General features: G+C 37.6%; 1 protein-coding gene across 5 annotated transcripts in view; it reads left to right on the forward strand.

Annotated features, from left to right (window-relative positions):
- Positions 1 to 22,215, forward strand: part of ERICH3 (glutamate rich 3) — a 152,534-nt gene that overhangs the window by 96,118 nt on the left and 34,201 nt on the right. For all 5 annotated transcript variants that reach the window (XM_037826907.1, XM_037826910.1, XM_037826909.1 and 2 more), the window contains one exon: positions 573 to 809. In XM_037826907.1, coding sequence (XP_037682835.1) covers positions 573 to 809 — 237 coding nt within the window. The remainder of the gene's footprint in view (positions 1 to 572; positions 810 to 22,215) is intronic.

A 22,215-nucleotide genomic window follows, 5' to 3' on the forward strand; every position in this document is an offset into this window, starting at 1 on the left:
ATTTCAGTTCTGACCTAGGTATAGAATCCTTCATAATGCCCTTTCTTGATGTCCACTTGGTTCTAAAAGACTGTACTATTCAGGGTTGCTTCTGGGGGCCTTTCGACTTGATTAATTGAATTTTTCCACTTCACTATTCATTAACTAGATATCCAAATATTTTGAACACTCTTCATATGAAATATGACCTCAATGAGTCACCAAATTAACTTTTATTATTATAATCCTGTTCTCTTCATTTTTAATTTATTTCCAATTTATTGTTTTCTATCAAGTTCTTCTCTTGTCCATTTTGGTCATTGTTGATGATGCTGTCCATTTATAAATGAACTTTTATGAAGTTTCAGCCTTGTCATTTGGGGCTTCATTTCTTTTGTACTGTTATAGATGTAACTGATTGCAGTCTTTGATCATTTGCTGTTAGTGTTCCATGTTCACTAATTGTGTGGAAAAAAAGCAAAGATAGGCCCAGAGAAGAGAGGATAATGGAATCAAAGTTCTCATTAGAGTGAAATGGGTTAAGCATTAAGGATTCTGTTTTCATTCTTACAGTGGAGGTTTTCTTTTCTCAGAATATGAAGAAGATTTTGAAGTAGATGAGGAGAAACAATATGAGAACACTAATGAAGAAGGACAGGCTGATGATCAAATGAATGGAATGTCAAAGTCACCCTCAGATGATGAAAGAGATAATTTAGACCCTGTAAAGGAGAGTGAAACCTCATCACAGAAGGCACCAGATGCTGATGACAACGTGAAAGATGAAGGTGATGGATGCTCCGACAGTGAATTGGAAGATGATAAACAAGGCAAGTAGTTTAGCCTTATCATATGACTTTGACCGTTTGGTGAGTATGCTTACTACTCTCTTTTGTTTATATTGAATGAGATAATCCTTTTTTAAAGGAATGTTTAGGGCAGGGTACCCTAATGAGAAGATGCTGATCAATCAACCTTCCATAGATATCTAAGTTATAGAGCCACTCCTTACTCCTTTCTTTTTCCCTCCTTCACTGGGATTTTTCAGCAGGGTGTCAAGTACAGTTTACAGTTTATAGTGACACTTCTTCTGTTTATGCAATTACTAATAATTTTAATCCCAAACTATCTCCCTTTATTTACACACACACACACACACACACACAAACACACACACCATTTTGTGACTTTGGAAAAATGAAAAGTAACTCCTACTCAGTTAAAAGAAAAGTTGAAGGTTCCTGCATTAGGCTCTTTTATTATTATTATTTTTTAATTTGCCTTGAAGACAGAAAGCTGCCATATTAGTTTAATGGAAGAATTATCTCTCTTGGTAAATGTAGCTTCTCAAAATCTTCAAATCTAAAATGATGCTGAAGATTCACAGAAACTTTCAAGTAGAGAAAGTTACCCTCATCAGGTGAGGCATTCCTTAATTCACTAAATCCTGTCCAGTGAAAACCAGGATTTGTCCTATAGGGGGATTTAGCCAAGGCTCTGTGGTTCTTAGTTAATCAAAAATCTCTCCTGGTGCATTCTGAGCATTTACCAGTAATGACAATAACTCTCCCTTATATTTAAGTATGTGTACGTCCTTGCAGTTAGCTTCTGGCTAGAGAATGCTACATTATAAAGACTTTTTGAGTGTCAATTTTCCCCATTATTTTTACCTCTCAAAATTTTTTTTTGATATAAATTTCAAAATTTGAATTAAAGGAGCATATAAGGATAGTACTAAATAAGAGTAAATTAAGATATCAATTATTCACAAAAAGCAAATATTTAGAGTTTATAGTTCCACTCTCTTCAAGGAAGAATTCAACTAAACTTGTTCTAAAATTTCATGTGCTCAAGTACAAGACAATAAAATAAAGAGGAAAAAGAGTAGAGGAGATCATTTTACTAAGAACTAGAGATTGGACCATGCCTGTACTTGAACTCAAAGTTAGATCATTGGCTTCCTGACAGCCAAGGTAAAGAGTGAAGCACAGTATAAAAAATTGGAAGATTTTAACTATCAATAGATTTGAAACAAGATAACATCATTTTTAATATAGTGGAAAGAGCTACTCAAGATTAGTACTCGGGCATTGAAATACTTTTTTTTTAAGTCTTAAACCAATCTTTTTCTATAATTTCTCTTAATACTTAAATTTTCTGTTTCTTAGACTAGGCATGCCTAATATATAAGCTCTTTTCTGAATTTGAATGTGAATATTGGATTTATGTTTATATTCCTACATGATGCAGAGAAAGTTAAAGAATTTTATGGAAAAGAGATGTCATTAATTTTAAAGAAACTAGAAAAGTGACTTGAAACTGGAAACATGATTAAGAATATGTTTGCATACAAATATAACTGGCTTAAAACACAAAGGACTCCTAATTTTTTATTTCTTCAGGAATGGGTGGGAAACTACTGGGTTGCTGATTTCATAAAAATTCAGTACACTTTTTGGATATGTAGTTGTTTGGGGATTATTTTTGTGTTGCATAATCATCTTGCTTTCTTGGGGTTAAATGGATTTTTTTCTAAGACAGGGTAGTTTTTTTATGTTCAAACAGAGAGAGAGGTAGACAGTGCTTGGCTCCTCCTCGGAGAGAAAGCTTTATTATTTAGAACTGTAATCACTGAATAACTGACAGCAGTAGGTAGACTCTAACACTGAAAACTGGCTTACATATAATTAATTGGAATCCTGAAGTTTGGAAAAATATCATGTAATTGATACAGTAGATCACATAATAGGTGGTCTATTAAAACTCTATTATGTGCTAAGCACCATGCAAACTGTTTTACATAAATTACCTTATTTACCTCAACCTTAAAAAGCAAGTACTTTTAATCTCCATTTTACAAATAAGTGAACTTGGAAATGGTGAGCCTAAGTAACTCTCATAGTCACACAGCCAGGAAGTGGTGGAGCCAAGATTACAGACATCAGCCACCTTCAGAGCCTGCATTTTTGAGAAACAATATAAGGTTTCTCCAAAATCAGAAAATACTCACTTATCTGAAATGAAAGCAAATCCCCCTCAATGTAAGGATTTTGTTTCCTTAAATATATACATTGTAGAGGCATTTATCCTGAACTTGGAACCTTATCTTATTCTCTTTGACTTCTTTGTTTGTTTGTTGTTGTTTTGTTTTGTTTGTTTTTAAACATTGGGAAAAAAAATGGGCATTTCCTAATATCACCCAAATTTACCTTTTTTTCTCTCTGGATAGACCTCCCTGTCCACTATCAGGCCCTTTGCTCAGTTCCAACTTAATATCCCTTCTGTTCTACCACCCTCTCTTACTTCGGCAGCCCACACTGAGATCTTCATTTTATCTATCAACACAATAGCATGATTCTTATATTGTTTCATGTGTGTTAAATTTTGACTCTCAAAGTCATAATATTTTGAAAGCTAGGACTATGTCTTATGTGTCTTTCTTATTCCCCACAGAGCTGATTTCATAAAGGATACTGATAAATATTAAGCAATTCCTTGATTGTTAACATCAAGCACACTGAAGTGCTTATTAAGCATGATATTGACTTACATTTATGATCTAACCCTTTATTTATAAGCTCATCTGTATTTTTTTAAAGAAGTTGTAGGTGTAGAGAAAAATCATGCAGAAAATACAGGGTTTCCGTATACCACCCTATTATTAACACCTTGCATTGGTGTGGTACAATTGTTATAACTGGTGAAAGCATTTTCATAATTGCGCTATTAACAATAGTCCACTATTTAACTTAGGGTTCACTGTGTTGTACAGAACTAAAGATTTTTTAAAAAAATTATTCTAATAACATATATACAACCTAAAATTTTTCCTACTAACTACATTCAAATATGTAATTCAGGGCTGTTAATTATGTTCCCAATGATGTGTTATTACTGCCATCCATCATCAAAACTTTTCCATTGTCCCAAATAGGAACTCCATACATTGTGCACCTTAACTTCATACATTGTGTACCTTAATTCCCTATAACTTATGAGTTTGTTTATTCTAATTATTTCATATAGTGAGATCATACAATACTTGTCATTTTGTGTCTGGCTTATTTCATTCAACATGATGTCTTGAAGAGTCATCCATGTTGTAGCACGTATCAGAACTTCATTCCTTTTTATGACTAACATTCCGTTGTGTGTATATACCACATTCTATTTATCCATTCATTGGTGATGGACGCTTGGGTTGCTTTCATTATTTGGCAATTGTGAAAAATGCTGTTATGAACATCGGTGTGCAAATATCTGTTCAAGTTCCTGCTTTCAATTATTTTGGGTCTATATCTAGAAGCAGGATTGCTGGGTCATATGGTAATTCTATGCTTAACTTTCTAAAGAACTGCCAAACTGTCTTCCACAGTGGCTGTACCACTTTACATTCTCAACAGCAGTGAATGAGTGTTCCTATTTTCCCACATTGTCTCCAACACTTATTTTCTGTTTTGTGTGTGTGTGTGTGTGTGTGTGTGGGTGTGTGTGTGTGATAGTGGCCATTCTAGTAGGTGTGAAATGATATCTCGCTGTGGTTTTGATTTGCATTTCCCTCATGGTTAATGATGTTGAGCATCTTTTAATGTTCTTTGCATCCATTTGTATATCTTCTTTGGAGAGACGTCTATTCAAGTCTTTTGTCCATTTCTTAATTGGGTTGTATGTCTTTTTGTTATTAACTTGAAGGATTTCTTTATTTGTTTTGAATACTGAAACTTATAGGACATGTGATTTAAAAATATTTTCTCTCATTGTGTAGGTTGTGGTTTTACTATCATGATAATGTCCATTGAGGTGCAAAAAGTTTTTAATTTTTATGAGGTCCCATTTATATATTTTTTCATTTGTTGTTTCTGCTTTGGGGATAAAATGTAAGAAACTGTTGCCTAACATGAGGTCCTGAAGATGCTTCCCAATGCTTTCTTTTTTTTTGATTTCCATTTTATTGAGATATATTCACATACCATGCAGTTATACAAAACAAATCGTACATTTGATTGTTCACAGTACCATTACATAGTTGTACATTCATCACCTGAATGAATCCCTGACACCTTCATTAGCACACACAAAAATAACAAGAATAATAATTAAAATGAAAAAGAGCAATTGAAGTAAAAAAGAACACTGGGTACCTTTGTCTGTTTGTTTGTTTGTTTCCTTCCCCTATTTTTCTACTCATCTATCCATAAACTAGACAAAGTGGAGTGTGGTCCTTATGGCTTTCCCAATCCCATTGTCACCCCTCATAAGCTACATTTTTATACAATTGTCTTCGAGATTCATGGGTTCTGGGTTGTAGTTTGATAGTTTCAGGTATCCACCACCAGCTACCCCAATTCTTTAGAACCTAAAAAGGGTTGTCTAAATTGTGCGTAAGAGTGCCCACCAGAGTGACCTCTCGGCTCCTTTTGGAATCTCTCTGCCACTGAAGCTTATTTCATTTCCTTTCACATCCCCCTTTTGGTCAAGAAGATGTTCTCCGTCCCACGATGCCAGGTCTACATTCCTCCCCGGGAGTCATATTCCACATTGCCAGGGAGATTCACTCCCCTTGGTGTCTGATCCCACGTAGGGGGGAGGGCAGTGATTTCACCTTTCAAGTTGGCTTAGCTAGAGAGAGAGGACCACATCTGAGCAACAAAGAGGCATTCGGCTTCCCAATGCTTTCTTCTCGGATTTGATAGTTCTGGTTCTTTTGTTTAGGTCTTTGATCCATTTCCAGTTGATTTTTGTATGTGTAATGAGGTACGGGTCCACCTTCACTCTTCTGCAAATGAGGATTCTGTTTTCCCAGCACCATTTGTCAAAGAGACTATTCTTTCCCAATTGACTGATCTTTGACCCCTTGTTAAAAATCAGTTGGGGTATATACTTGGAAGGACTGAAAAGAAGAACATGAATGGACATTTGCACAGTGGGGTTTATGGTGGCAGTATTCACGATTCACATTGGATGGAGGTGGCATTAGGGTGCATTGATGAATGAATGGAATGGCACACTATGATGTATACATACAGTGGAATATTGAGCTGCTACAAGAGGGAATGAGGTGGTGAGGTATACAACTAGGTGAATGGACATTGAGAACAGTCTGTTGAATGAAATAAACCAGAAATGAAAGGATAAACATTGTAATGCCTCACTGGTATGGACTAGTCCCATGTGGACTCTGAGAGTTGAGTCTGAGGGATGGGTTGTCAGGGGAAGCCTTGTTGAAGGGGTTCCTGATTGTGAGCTTGTGCAACAGTTGCATCTATTCCTGAGTTGTGATGGCTCTTGCTAGGTTCTGAGATGCTGAGCTCTTTGTGTGTGGCCTGGTTGGTCCCTGGAACTTTGGGTGTCTGTGTGGTGCCAGAGCCAGGGACTCAGAGCCAGGGTCCCACAGCTGTGAATGTCGGCAGTGCCCCATGCAGCAAATGTTAAGGAATCTGAAGGGGAGATCAGACTTCGGTTGGAGTGTGAACAAATTGGACTTGGTTAGGACTGGGATGGGTGAGACTGGAGAGTAGAGGATGATGTTGATAGTGTCTTAAAGCTTCAGCTTCTGTGTGAGACCAAAGGAAGTGATGTTTATTGGGTGCAGTATCTATATATTTTGTGGCACACTGGATGATTTGACTTGTGTGGTCGGTTTGTTCAAACACTATGATTGCATGGAGCTTTGAGTGGGGGCTATAATGTCTGGTTGGTTTACAGGTTGGTGTGGGGCCCTGATGCATCCCAGAGTAATTTGAGCTGAAAATAAAAATGTATTTGGGGGAATGGGGGAAAATGTGGAAATGTTGGTTTTCCCCACTTGGGAATTACTGATGTTCTTATGAACAATGGGGACTGCCAATTTAGAGAACTGAGCCCTCGATCTTGGGGATTGCCCTTGTGAGGTTTGTCGCTGCAAAGGAGAGGCTAAGCCTACTTAAAACTGTGCCTAAGAGTCACCTCCAGAGAACCTCTTTGTTGCTCAGATGTGGCCTCTCTCTAAGCCAACTCTGCAGGTAAACTCACTGCCCACCCCTTATGTGGGACATGACTCCCAGGGGTGTGGATCTCCCTGGCAATGTGGGACAGGACTTGTGGGGATGAGCTTGTCCCTGGCATCACAAGATTGAGAAGGCCTTCTTGGACCAAAAGGGAGAATAGAAATGAAATGGAGTGGAGTGGCTGATAGATTTCAAATAGAGTTGAGAGGTCATTCTGGAGGTTATTCTTATGCATTATATAGATAGCCCTTTTTAGTTTTTAGTGTATTGGATTAGATAGAAGGAAATACCTGAAACTGTTGAACTGCAACCCAGTAACCTTGATTCTTGAAGGTGACTGTACAGTTGTGTGGCTTGCACTGTGTGAACATGTGATTGTGGAGGCCTTGTGATTCCCTTTATCCAGTTTGTGGTTGGATGGGGGGAAAGGTGGGGACAAAGGGTGGGTGAGTGATGAGGTGGGATGGAGGGTATGGGATGTTTTGGGTGTTCTTTTTTACTTTAATTTTTGTTCTTGTTCTTTTATTTGTGGTGAGGAAGGTGTTCAGGGGTTGATTGTGGTGATGAATGCACAACTGTGTAGTGTTGCTGTGGGCAATTGATTTGTGCACTGTGGATGATTGTGTGGTTTGTGAATATATCTCAGTAAAGTTGAATTAAAAAAAAATCAGTTCACCATAATGTGGCAGTTGCCTTCTGAACTCTCAATTTTATTCCATTGATCTATAAGTCTGTCCTTGTTCCAGTATCATACTGTTTAGATTACTGTGGCTTTGTAGTAAGTTTTAAGATCTGAAAGTGTGAGTCCTCCAACTTTGTCCTTCTTTATCAAGATATTTGGCTATTTGACCCTCTTACCCTTTCATATAAATTTGATGATTGGCTTTTCTCTTTCTGCAAAGAAGGCTATTGGAATTTTGATTGAGATCGTGTTGAATCTGTAAATCACTTAGGGTAGAATTGACATCTTAACAATATTTAGTTTTCCAATCCATAAGCATGGAATGTCATTCCATTTATTTAGATCTTTAATTTCTTTTATCAAAGGTTTGTAGTTTTCTGTATGTAAGTCCTTTATATCCTTGGTTAAATTTATTCCTAGGTATTTGATTCTATTAGTTGCTATTGTAAAGGGAATTTTTTTCTTGATTTCATCCTCAGATTGCTCATTACTAGTGTATAGAAGCAATAGTTATTTTTGCATGTTGATCTTGTACTCCTCCACTTTGCTAAATTTGTTTATTAGCCCTAATAGCTTTGTTCTACATTTTTCAGAATTTTATGTATATAGGGTCATGTCATCTGAAAATAATGAGAGTTTTAATTCTTTTCCAATTTGGATGCCTTTCATTTCTTTTTCTTTCCTAATTGCTCTGGCTAGAACTTCCAATACAATGTCGAATAACAGTGGTGACAGTGGGCATCCTTGTGCATCCTGGTCTTGTTCCCGATCTTAGAGGGAAAGCTGGCAGTCTTTTACCATTAAGTAAGATGTCAGCTGTGAGTTTTTCATATATGACTGTTAACTTGTTGAGGATTTTGACTTCTATTCCTAGTTTTCTAAGTGTTTTATCAAGAAGGGATGCTGGATTTTGTCAAATCCTTTTCTGTGTTAACTGAGATGATCATGTGTTTTTTTTCCATCATTCTGTTAATAATGTTGTATTGCATTAATTGCATTCCTTATGTTGTACCACAGTTGCATACCTGGGATAAGTCCCATTTGATAATGGTGTGAAATTATTTTAATATACTGTAGGATTCAGTTTGCTAGTATTTTGTTTTTGATTTTTGTATCTATATTCATAAGAGATATTGGTCTGTTTTTTTCTTGTGGTATCTTTATCTGGATTGAGGGTGATGGTGGCCTTGTAGAATGAATTAGGGAGTGTTCCTTCCTCTTCAATTGTTTGGAAGTGTTTAAGCAGGATTGTTGTTAATTCTTATTGGAATGTTTGGTAAAATTCCTCTGTGAAGCCATCTGGTCCTGGCTTTTTTTTTGTTTTTGATTACTGATTCAATCTCTTACTTGTTATTGGTCTGTTGAGATCTTCTATTTCTTTTTGAGTCAGTGAGGGTAGTTCATGTGTTTCTGGGAATTTTTCCATTTCGTGTAGATTATCTAATATGTTGGCATACAGTAGTTCATAGTATTCTATTATAAAGTCCTTTTTATTTCAGTGGGATCAGTAGTAATGTTCCCCTTTTCATTTCTGATTTTATTTATTTATGTCCTCTCTCTTTTTTTTGTCAGTCTAGCTAAAAGTTTGTCAATTTTATTGATCTTTTCAAAGAACCAACTTTTTCTTTTTTTTGATTTTATTTTCTGTTTCATTTAATGCCACTCTTATCTTTTATATTTCCTTCCTTCTTCTAGCTTTGGGTTCAGTTTGCTCTTTCATTTCTAGTTCATCCAATTTTGGAATTAGGTCTCAGATTTTAGAGCTTTCTTCTTTTTAATGTAAGCATTTATAGCTATAAATTTCCTTCTTACCTTTGCTTTTGCTGCATCCCGTAAGTTTTGGCACAATATATTTTCATTTTCATTTGCCTCAAGATATTTCCTAATTTCCCTTGTGATTTCCTCTTGAACACATTGGTTGTTTAAGAGAATGTTGTTTAATTTCCACATATTTGTGAATTTTTCCCTTTCTCCCTCTGTATGGATTTCTTGCTTTGTTCCATTGTGGTCAGAGAAGATGTGTTGTATGATGTGAATATTTTTTAATTTATTGAGACTTGTGTTGTGACCTAAGCTATGGTCTATCCTGGAGAATTATTCATGTGCACTCAAGGAGAATGTGTATCTTGTTGTTGGGTGAAACGTTCAATATATGCCTTCTAGTGCTAGTTTGTTTAGGGTATTGTTCAGATCTTCTGTTTCATTATTAATCTTTTATCTAGATATTCTGTCTATTGAAGTTTCCTACTATTATGTAGAATCATCTGTTTTTCCCTTCAGATCTGTCAGTATTTGCTTCACATATATTTGGACTCTGCTATTAGGTACATATATATTTATGATTTTTATGTCTTCTTGTTAAATTAACCCCTTTATCAGTATATAAAGATTGTCTTTGTCCCTTGTAACAACTTTTGACTTAAAGTCTATTTTATCTGATTTAGGTCAGCTACCCCAGCCTTGTTTTGGTTATTACTTACATCGTGTATTTTTTCCATCCTTTCACTTTCACCTACTTTTGTCTTTGAATTTAAAGTTAGACTCTTGTAAACAGCACATAGTTGGGTCATGCCTTTTTTTTTATCCATTCTACCAATCTCTGCCTTTTTCTTGGAGAGTTTAATCCATTTACATTTAAAGTCACTACAGATAATGCAGGACTTTCTTCTGCCATTTTTCTATTTAATCTTTGTAAGTATTATACCTTTTTATATCTCAATTTTTCTTGGCTACATCCATATTTGTTTAACTTTTTTGTGTTCTACCATATTGATTCCCATTTCTATCTGTAAATATTTTTCATATATTTTCCTTATGGTTACCCCAGGGTTAATATTTAACATCCTAAATATGTAACAACTGTATTTTATTTGATACCAACTGGACTTTAATAGCATACACATATGCTCTTCTTATACCTCTCCATACCCTATAATTTGTACTTATTACAAATTATATCTTTGTACATTGAATATCTCAAATCATAAATTTGTCATTACTTTTTATGCACTTGCATTTTAGCACTTGTAGGAAGTAAGAAGTAGGGTTACATACCAACAAGTATGATACAATATTACTGGCATTTATAATTACCCAAATGGTTATCTTTACCAGAGGTCTTTATTTCTTTATGCTGCTCTGAACTACTGTCTATTGCCATTTCCTTTAAGTGAAGAACTCCAATTTGCTTTACATGGGCAGATCTTGTGGTGATGAACTCCCTCAGTTCTTGCTTATCTGGGAATATCATAATCTTTCAATTTTGAAAGGAAGTCTCACCAAATATGAAATTCTTGGTTGCTAATTGTTTTCTTTTAGCACTTTATGTATTTCAACTCACTGTCTTCTTGCCTCCATGGTTTCTGGTGAGAAATTGGAACTTAATCTAATTGGGAGTCCCTTGTACATAACATGTTGCTTTTCTCTAGCAGTTCCAGAACTCTCTCCTTGTCTTTTGTATTCAACAGTTCGGTCAGTATGTGATGGGGCATATTTCTCTTCAGTTTTATCCTGTTTGCTATTCTCTGTGCTTCTTAGATGTGCATATTCAAGTCTTTTGCTAAGTTTTGGAGTTTTCTGTTATTTCTTAGACTACTCCTTCTGCCTCTTTCTCTCTTCTCCGTAGTGCATATGCTGGTACTCTTGATGGTTTTCCACAAGTCTCTTAGGTCTTTTCACTTCCTATAATTCATTTTTCTTTCTGCTCTTCAGCCTGACTCATTTAAATAGTCTTGTTTTTGAATTCACTGATTCTTTCTTCTGCCAGATCCAATCTGCTGTTGAAAGCCTCCTGGGAATTTTTAGTTTCGGTTATTGTGGTCTTCAAGTCCAATAGTTCTGTTTGGCCTGTTTAAAATTTTATCTTTATTGCGATTCTCATATTATTCATCCATAGTTTTCCTGATATCCTTTAGTTCTTTCTCTGTATTTTCCTTCATCTCCTTGAGCATATTGATCATTAAAAAAAAAATATTGTCCAGTATGTCCACAGACTTTTATTTTTGGTTGATGTTGTATGGCTTTTTGGTCTCCTCATTGGATGGGCAATCATTTCCTATTACTTTTTTTGTCTTGTAATCTTTTGCAGCTCACTTAAAAATATTTGAAAATGTTATCTCTGGGATTTATTCTCTGAGATGTTTGTTTCTTGAATTTATATCCAGCTGGTAATGTGACAGAGTTTTTCATGAGTGTCAGGAGCTAACAAAACCATGCAAAACTAAGCAAAAACACCTTTCACTGTCTTTGTAAGTTGACTTTGCATTGGCTGGTTCTCTTTGTCAGAGTTCAACACTCCTGTCAGGAAGGTCAGCCTAAGGTGAATACAAAGTGCAGGGTCCTCCCTTTCTTTTCTGGGTCAGTATCTTGTTCTGGGGTTGTGCTTTCTAGTGGCCTTAGGAGTTCCCCTATTTATAGGAGAACTTCTCAGGAAGCAGAATTCCCCACTACTTCCCAGGAAATAGAATTTCTCATTCTTCCAGATGTTCCACTTCAGGACTTGGAGTAAATAAGCCTTTGCTCCAGGCCAACCACCCGAGTTGTTTCTTACTTTCCTTGTCTCAAGCTTCTTTTGCCTGGAGGGGCAATTCTGGAGGTGGGGGAGCCTTGCCAGAGAGGAGTTTCCCAAGCCAGTCTTTCCTAGCTGAAACAGGCCAGGGACTCACAAAGTGAGTGCTGATCAGCTCCAAACTGCCCCGCTTTCTTGACTTGGCACCTTCCCAGCTAATGCAACCCTTCAATTATCCTCTTTAGCTCTGAGGAAGCATACCATCTTTAAGTCTTCTCTGCCACCTTTGTCTGGGGTGGTTTGGAATAATAGCTGCCCTCAGAGCTGTGCTCTCAGCATTCTGAAGTAGCTAATTGAAAGAAGTGATCTGCAATCAGATCCCCCAACTCTCCCCCCACCCCCCCACTCCCATGCTGGATCTTGAGGACTGGGATTTTTATATTCCTTTCTTACACTAGCAAGCTGTATCAGGGACCAGACCCCACTATGTCTGCTGTGAGTGTGGGGGATAGGGGATGGTAATCACCACATGGAGAGAGCAGTTTACTGGTGTTTACCATAATTTACCAGTCTCTTCCTCCTGCTCTTCCCGGGATGCCAAACAGTGTTTTACTGGACCATGGGGTTTTGAAATAGTTGATTTGGACAGTTCCTGACTGTTTAATAGTTGTTCTAGTGGAGGGATGATTCCTAGATATCCCTACTCTGCCATTTTCCTATGATGCCAACCTCATATTTTTATTATTAGAGTTAAAGGACCTGAATTTATATTTTAAAAAATGTAATCAGATGAAGAATTTCAAAAACATACACATTGTTCATTGAAAGTGTGTGTATTGGCAATTGGTATAGAGAACTGCTATTATGCTGATAAATTTTTTTATATAATTCAATTTTATTGAGATGTATTCACATACCATGCAGTCACACAAAGTGTACAATTAGTTGTTCACAGTATCATCATACAGTTGTGCATCCATCACCAAAATCAATTTTTGAACCTTTTCATTGCCACACACACGAAAGTAATAAGAATAAAAATTAAAGTGAAAAAGAACAATTAAAGTAAAAAAGAACACTGGGTGCCCTTTTTTTTTTTTTTGTCCCCGTTTTTCTACTCATCCACCCATACACTGGACAAAGGGGAGTGTGATCCACATGGCTTTCCCAATCACATTGTCACCCCTCATAAGCTACATTGTTATATAATCGTCTTCAAGATTCAAGGGTCCTGGGTTGCAATTTGATAGTTTCAGGTATTCTTGCTAGCTATTCCAAGTCATTAGAACCTAAAAAGGGTTATCTATATTGTGTGTAAGAGCGCCCACCAGAGTGACCTCTCAGCTCTTTTTGGACTCTCTCAGCCACTGAAACTTATCTCATTTCATTTCACATCTCCCTTTGGGTTAAGAAGATGTTCACCATCCCATGATGGTGGGTCTAGATTCCTCTCTGGGAGTCATATTCCATGTTGCCAGGGGAATTTACATCCCTGGGTGTCAGATCACACGTAGAGGGGAGAATTATGGTGATAAATTTTTGCCTTTCAACAATCAAACCTAAACAAAAGGTTAAGAGCAAAATAGGAATTAAATGTCTATACACATACTTTGAGTGAACACTGTGTATATTGTATTTAAGTTACCTTTTGAAAGGCTCTTTCCATTCTTGGTATATGTTTTAGTTTCCTGGCTGATAAAATAAATGCCATACAATGTTGGCTTAAACAATGAGAATTTATTGGCTTATGGTTTTGAGGCTAGGAAAAGTCCAAAGTTGTGGCATCAGTAAAGTGTTGTTTTCCTCCTGAAGAGTTAGGCATTCTGGGGCTGGCTGCCCTATCCTTGGTCCTTGGCTTTTCTGTCACATGGCAATGTACATGGTGGTGTGTTCTCCTTTCTCTTCCAAGTTGTGATGAGTTCAAGCTTCTGGCTGTTTCCTTGTGGCTTCTTCCCTGTGTCCAACTTCCTTCGCTCATTAGAGTTTCAGCCGTATTGGATTAAGGCCCACCCTCATTCAATATGGGCACACCTTTAGCTAATAAGCTCTTCAGAAGTCCACGGGACTAAGGGTTGGACCTGAAAATGTCTTTTGTAGGTGACATGACTCAATCCCCAACAGTATATGCATTAAAACATTGCTTTTCTTTTGTTCTGAAATAAAATCTTATTGCTTATTACTGTTTATTTCCTACACTTTGAGCTCCATTATTTTTCACCCCTTTATTTTGATAACCTGCTCTTAGGTTATTCAAAAACACACCTTTTAGCATTTGGAGTATCAGAATTAGAGATTTCATCCAGCAAACAAGTGGCATGTATTAAAAATGGTAAGGACATGATTGATTCCTTGGAACATTGTCGAAAAGCCAGACAGCATTTTGTCTTCAATAGTGTAAGGCATATTGTGACCATTGAATCCCAGACACTAGTATATCCTTTTTATTGACATGATTAAGAACCTAGCTGTTAGTATTTGGATGTGTTTCATTTGAACCTGCCTGCACCTGTTCCCAGAGGGCAAACAATTGACCGGGCTGTCACTCTTATGACAAGTCTGCCCCATTTAAACTGCCAGTTAACAATTGTGTTGGCTGGCCTTGAGTAATGCACTGTGCTGAGCAGCCGGGGAGTGACAGAGTGCTACAGAATGAACGCTGACTAAGGGAGGACCCTGGTTTAGGTATGATGTGTGAGGCGTCTTATCAATTAAATAGGATGGCAGCTTCCTTTGCTTTGCTTTTGTGTTGGCAACCCCAGGCACTAATTCACCATTTGAAAATATATTGTCATAGAGAAATGTCATAAGGTTGAGGGGAAAGGCTTCATGTTGCTGAGAATATACTTTTTCAGACAATTTAGATGGCAGTGCCTGTTAGTAAGAAGTAAAGACTAAGCAGCTCCTTATGAGAAAGAGAGGGAATCCATCCCCAGAATATGAACAAAAGAAAGCAAGACTTGAAGCAAGATTTTTTTTCTAATAAGAAGGATAATGATTATATTTATGCTACTTTTCAATCTCAGATACACAAAAGTATTTTTTATTTGACTTACTTAACTTCAAGAATTTCACTCTTCATTGTTGGTCTGATTTAAGGCTTTGAAGAGAATCATGAGTGGAAATTTCTCCTTCTGTTTTAAAATTACATATGCTGTGAAAACACACCCTGTGCACTTCAGTGTAACTTGTCTGTTCCTTGGACCAAGAACTAATACCTATGGTTTAAAAAGCAAATATTATGGGGAGATTGTAGATGACCTTCTGGTTACAGTTGGTATTGTGATATTTTCATAGTTAGTCAAACTTTAATTTTTTTAAATTGTAAGAATGCCTCAATCTAAGGTCACTTTTTAGGTTGTTGAGGTAGAAAGTCATGGCTTTCAGGTGAATACTTAAAATACAGCACTATCCTTTGTTCTCATAAAATACCATTTCATGAGCTACTTCTCTTTTCTACAGTTTTGAGTCTGCCTATATAAATAGCACTACCTGGGCACTCATTGCGGAATGAATAGCTGATTGACTAGATCAACGCATAAATGTAAAGCGATTTATGCAACACAATGTGACACAACATGATGGGATTATGTTCTCATTATTTTAGCTATTTGTTTTAATGTTTAGAAAGTACGATGAAAAGTCAACATTGACAAAATTTAAGCCTCATTTACATTTTCTTCTGTATCTACATTTGCCTGTAAATATTTACCCTTACAAAGTAATGTATATATTTATTCACATTGATGAATTGAGATGGCTAACTTCATGAGTCATTATCAGTATGAGGACATAGGCTCTCTTCTAAGACAAATAACTAGTTTACTGTTCATAGCTGAAATTTAATGAATTATACTTCTCTTTTCATTAAGCTTACATTCATTCTACGATATTTACTTAATACAAAGCACTTGTCAAATTAGGTATTATTGTACATGAAAATATTGACTGGACTACAGAATCTAATATGAAATATGAACAGATTTTCATGAACTCATGAGCAATCAAGACATAAATATTAATAAAAATAATAGGATATATGAATTTCAGTGTCATGGCTAATTTGAAGAAAATAAGAGCAGCATTTATGCATAGTTTGCCATGGACACTTGGACAGAGGTATGACAAAGAGAGACTCAGAAGAGTGTTGAATTCATTGAGTTGGGATATCCGTTAGGTCACTGACCAGGATTTTAACTGAATGTGTGCATTTGAATTTATGCACTTAAATTGGAGTGTCTGTAAAGGATTTCAAGCTATTAGACCAAAAACAAAGTCACTAAAATCAAGAAAGGAATTGAATAAAAGAATAACTATAAATACCACAGTAAAACCATGTTCCATGTTAAAATGTGAGGAAATGATTGAAAACTAAAATCAGAACCTGTAATTGGTTTAAAATAGCCATTATGGCTACTGATTACAGTAAGAGAATGACAACAGCTGCTCAGAGAGTTATCCATACTCACCATTAGGAGAATGAACACGTGCACTTGCTCCTTTGTGCTCACGCAAGGGGAGGCCATATCTGTCCAGAGTGTGTAATATAGAATGCAATCTCTGTGGAAGCAGGGACCTGAGCTGCCTTCTTCTCCATTGTATCCTCAGTACCTAGAGCATTGCCTGTCACATGGGAGGTGCTCAATATGCATCTAATGAGTAAATTAATCCATGTAGGTGAGTAAGAAGGTGGAGGACATCTCAAAACTTCAGTTGTGCAGAGGAAGAGCAGAGTTTGTCATGAATTTGCTGAACTCTTGTGGACTATGGATGTGTGTGTGATTGCTTTCCTTGGCCAGGTATATATCAAGTTTTGTTTTGTTCTGTTTTGTTTTTTTTGGATACTACCATTATTGTTTCAAATCCTTCTACTGCTTTCCAAACCCCTGGAATGACTAGAAGCAGAAGTTGGCAAGGAAGGAAGTATAAACAGTGGGGATTACTGACTTATAACCTTAATAGAAAATATATGTCAGTTTTGTGAATGTCCACACTGTATTTGGTAAATATTTATTAAATAACTGAATGAGATATATGTTTTAATACACATAGTACCAAGGTCAGTGTTGTAAATAAACAAAGGATGGGTTTGACTTTAATCTTCTGCCTTGTATTCATATTGTGTGCCTTATAGTGTTTTAAGTGGATTCTGTGTGGGCTCTAGAGTGGTGGACAAATGAAGAATGACCACTAGAGATATGAAAGCAAGAGTGGACTAGGAGTTCCATGAGGTTTGATCTTTTGGGGAGAACTGTTTTCCATTCATCAATCTTGGGTGGTAACAGTGGAAAGTTAGCTAAGAGAAGAGAAGCAGCAGTGGATCCTTGACAGTGGGTACTTTCTGTTTGAAGGCCTTTCAGTGGGTGGGGGTCTTGGTTTTATAACAGTGTGTCATGATAAAAGAAGTGCTTTACAAAAAATTACTTTATAGCTAATGGATAGTGGCTATTATATAATCTCTTTGGGCCTCACTTTCTGGATCTAGAAAGAAAAGATAATGGCTATGCTATAGGATTGAATGAGATGTTTGTAAAGTGCTTAATTTGCTGCTTGGTATACAATAGGTGCATAATTATGACCTACTAAATATAAAGACCAGGCTTTATATTTTTCTCAATAAATGATAGCTGTAATTACTACTTAGCTATTAATATAGTATATCAGAGAGTTGGCAGAATCAAGAGAAGGAAATTTATTAGACCATACCACATGAATGATTTGATAGATGGAGAAAGACCAAATAAAGAAATTATTATTTGATGAGATTAAGTTAATTTTTGTTTCTTATATGATTTCTACAATGACTTATGTGGAGCAATTAGGATTACCCTGTTTTACAGTTGAGGAAATGGAGGCTTAAAGAAGTTAAGTAGCATAGCCAAAGCCAAGGCAAATAATAGCTGAGTCATTATTTGAACACCTAGGTTTGTCTTATAGAAAAGCAGATTGTTTCCCTCAATCTCATGCTGCTTGAAATAAGATTTTAATAGTAGTGATACAAAAAAGGAAGTAATTATCAGTGATACCGAAAGAGAAACAATGAAGGATTTACAGATTGTGATATCCTGTAGAGAGAGAAATGTCCTTGTTCAGGACCTGGAACCAGGGCACCAAACGTGCTGGGTTTGGCCAAGGCCTCAGGCAACAAGTGCAGATCATTCCTTAGCCACATCATACCAGGAGGAAACACTGGAGGCAGAGACGTATTCAGGCAGGAGTCAGCGTTGTTTACCAATATGGCTCCAAGATCAATTTTTCCCTCTTAATGACAAAAAATATTTAGATATGTGCCCCCAAGTCCCTTTATATACAGTTTTGATATAAAAATGTGCTTTGTTTCTAAGAGAATAAATAAAATCAGTTTTGAAAATCCCATTTCATGGCCCTATAAAGCTGGGACATTTTTATAGACGAAGTTTTGCATCAGTGTCTGTTTGAAGATAAGAGCAAGAAATGAGAGTGAAACTGAATTATGCAATGAGGTGAGGGAGAAATCCAAAAGCTGAAATGAGTTTTTATGAGAGGTCAGGTACCCTTGCCACGTCAAGGCCATTTATTCTCCTGTTTCTGCTCCAAAGGACTGACTCAAAATTGAACCAGAGTGTGTTTCAGGCTTTTGAAACAAAATAACAAGATTAATAAAAGCTACTAAAGAAACATACACGGACACTTACTTTTTCATTATGTAAACAACTCTCAGAGCCAGAAATGGGAGTCATCAAGTCAGTATTCAGACAGTAGATATGAGTATTTTTGGAAGTTCAGAAGAAGTATAACATTATATCTGAACTAATTGTTTGATTATTGAAAACCATTGATTAAACTACTGACACACAAGAGTTGTTTTGCTTTTTTTAAAAAAATAAATTTAAGAATTTAAAGGGAGGGGGAGAGTATTGTCTCTAAAGTTTCTAAATAAGATTGAGAACTACTGTCCTTGATCTGCTTTGTTCCCTATGGGGAGACAGCATACCAGATTTTATAAAATGGAGATAAAGAATGAACAGCTGAAGCATGTGATTCATTTGAGAAATAGGAGGCTTCTGATGCCTGTCAAGGTAGTGGGGAGATAAGAACAAATGGAATTGTACTTAAGAGGTTCTGTTGCTTATATGCTTTTCAGAGTTTGTTTTTTTACTGTTGCGTAGCATCTCTAAAATCTTTGTGGAAACTCTGATATGTCTCTGTGACTGTCCTTAAAAAGCTGACTTGTCATAGAGAACCAGCAGGGCTGGAGTGACTGAGAGAAGAGGATGAGGGTAAAGATAGGTTTTTCTTCCTTTATACTCTGCATCGGCTACTGCAGCCATCTGTGCAGCTGACAAGCAGAAATAAAAGGAACAGAAAAAAGAGTAAGTAGCACCTGGAGAAGAGAAGAAAGCTAGGTAGCATTTAAGTGTAGGATATTTCATTGGAAAATATATTGTATAAGAAACAATTATGAACAGATCCATTGGTTAAAAAAGCAAGTTTGTATTTTTCCGGTACACAGCAGTGACATTCTGTAGTGATATTCCATGCTGTGCATTCTATAGAGATTCAGTGTATATGTTACTTTCTCAGCTAATTTTTAAGTACGTGGGGTAGCCAATAAACTAGTTTAGCTGCTAGTTTCTAGACTGCATATCTGTGGCATCATGTTGATGTTCTGCCTAGATCTAGAATCGTTTTACAGATTCTCTGTGTAGAAGAGAAAATGGTGGCCTATAGCCAATGTCGGACTGGTGCAGAAAAATGAGAGCCCAGCTCCTTTCCTCAGGGAAGAAAAACTCTAGTATAATTTGCACTTCAGAGATCCCCATGGGATCAACCTGAATTTGGGCCGTTACTTGAAATCACACCCTTGATTGGCTTCTTCTTATCCTTCCCTCACCCCCTTCCCTTAAGAGGTCCCCCTAGAGCACATCCTTAATAAATCACTTGCACTTGTCTCTTCACCTCAGAATCAGCTTTGGGGAACCCAGTCTAAGACAACATCACCTTCTACACATACATACCTGATTGGTCTGAGAAGCATCTCAAGCATCATCTCAAAATATTTACTGAGTGTCTAGGTACTGTGCAAATGCATATATCTTCTTACCATAACCAACTACCAGGATATATTAGTATGGTTTGGGCGTTTTGGTAGATAGAAAGTGAAATTTCATGGCAAGAGATTACTGAGACTATATGGAAGGATAATTAAATATGTGGTCTTGCTACACAAACAAAGGATTATTCAATTCTATTACAAAGTAGGTATTTAAAAAGGTCCTCCAACAAATAGCTTTAAAAAACAAATAAAAAAACATAAGGTTTTTTTTTCAGTTAAATGCAATCTCTTGTTGAAAACTTTTGTAGACTTAGATTACATATTTTTTTCTTTATCATGACAATTATGTAAATAAATGGGAATAGGGCATCAAATCTCAAACTATATGAAATGTCCGGCGCTGCCCCGCTCGGTCCCCGGTTCCCGGCCGGCGAGGGGAAACAGGGAAGGAGAGAGAGAGATGCAGACTGCGCGAACTAACCTGGTCATGAATCACGACTCGAACCACACGGCAGTTGTGAAAGCAAGCCCTTTACTACAGCTAGATGAACATTCTGTGTTACTGGTTCCCACACGGGGCACGGCGCCTCGTGGGAGAGCAGCCTCGATGTGGCCGTCAGGCACGGCTCCTTGTGGGCTGTCTCACCCTACCCCGTCCGGGTAAGACCTTTTATACACAATTAACAACCAATAAGCTTCTAGGCTAGTATCGCGTATACAGGATTTCGATTGGTAGGAGCGGGTGGCGGATACATGCGTCACTATGCGGAAACAGGATGCAGGCGCCATCTTGGCTCACTCGATGGGCGGGGGTAACTCTAGAGCAGGCTGCAGCGCATACGCTAGGCCCGATTCGGGAGGCGGCTTTCCACATCTCCCCCTTTCTTATTTATTTTTGACCCAGTGTCTCCAGTGATGAGCGTGCTCCCGTGAACCCAAATGGTTCACAACCTCTTTGGTGCTTTGGGGAGTCTGGACTAGGCCTCAGCCATCCAGCGGCGGAGCCTCTAGCACCAACCAGAATGCTCACGTCATATGGAGACCGGAGAGTCCGTAAGCTGGAAGCAACGTGACTCTCCCTGCAGTGCTTTGCCTGGCAACTGGGGAACAACGACGGGGGCAGGAACAGCAGTAACCAGAGTCGGGGGTGTCACTAGGTGTCTCTGTGCAATGGCTAGGGTCCAGTCTGGCCACAACTAGGACTCTGCCCTAGAGACCCACCTGAGACAAAATTATGACTACTGGTGTCGCCTTTTACACCCGAGAAACAGCCATGCGATTCGCTACAAATTTTGCTCCAAAGCGCCCCACCTGAGGCGACCAGGAAGGGGTATGGTTAATAAATCGGTCACTATCGGGGGTAACAGAGGTGGGAGTCATAGCCATCATAGTGGTAACACGCAATTGCTGCTGCGCTTGAAACAGGCGTTCTAGCAAACATTTAACAACGACTAATCCCACCAATAATCCCACTACAATGAGGATCCAATTAGTTAAATTGGGCCAAGAGAACCAGGAAGAAACACTGTGCAATAGTTTCTGTAGAACCTCGCCTAACCCGGAGAGATCGACTTTAACGGGTTTTAACTTGATCCCCCCAATTGTGTCTAAACTAGATTCCACCTGTTGGGAGAGATTAACAAATTCAGGAAAATATGACCTTTTCAGCCAATCAGAGACTCTGGAAATGCTTCCGGTCACGTTGGCCCTGACAGGAGTGACACAGAGTTTAACCGTAAGCCACCGGGTGTCACATGTTTGCTGAAGCACTCTCCAGAGTCCATCTATTTCCAGTCCAAGTTCATCTATCTCCGCTTGGAGTTTCTGAATGGCCTGGAAATTTAAGTTCAGCATCTGATTGTGGCGGCGTAGCACGTCTCGGGTAAGGTTGACCAAGCCATTTACCGTTTCCATCGTTATGGCGAGCTGCCTATCTGTCCATGCTTGTAGCACAGCCTGCCCGATCGTTGGGACAAACAAAGAGGAAGCTACACTGGCAGCATTCGATAGCCATTCTTTTATGCCTCTT

Source organism: Choloepus didactylus, chromosome 2 (genome assembly GCF_015220235.1).
Source record: "Choloepus didactylus isolate mChoDid1 chromosome 2, mChoDid1.pri, whole genome shotgun sequence".
Taxonomy (NCBI): domain Eukaryota; kingdom Metazoa; phylum Chordata; class Mammalia; order Pilosa; family Megalonychidae; genus Choloepus; species Choloepus didactylus.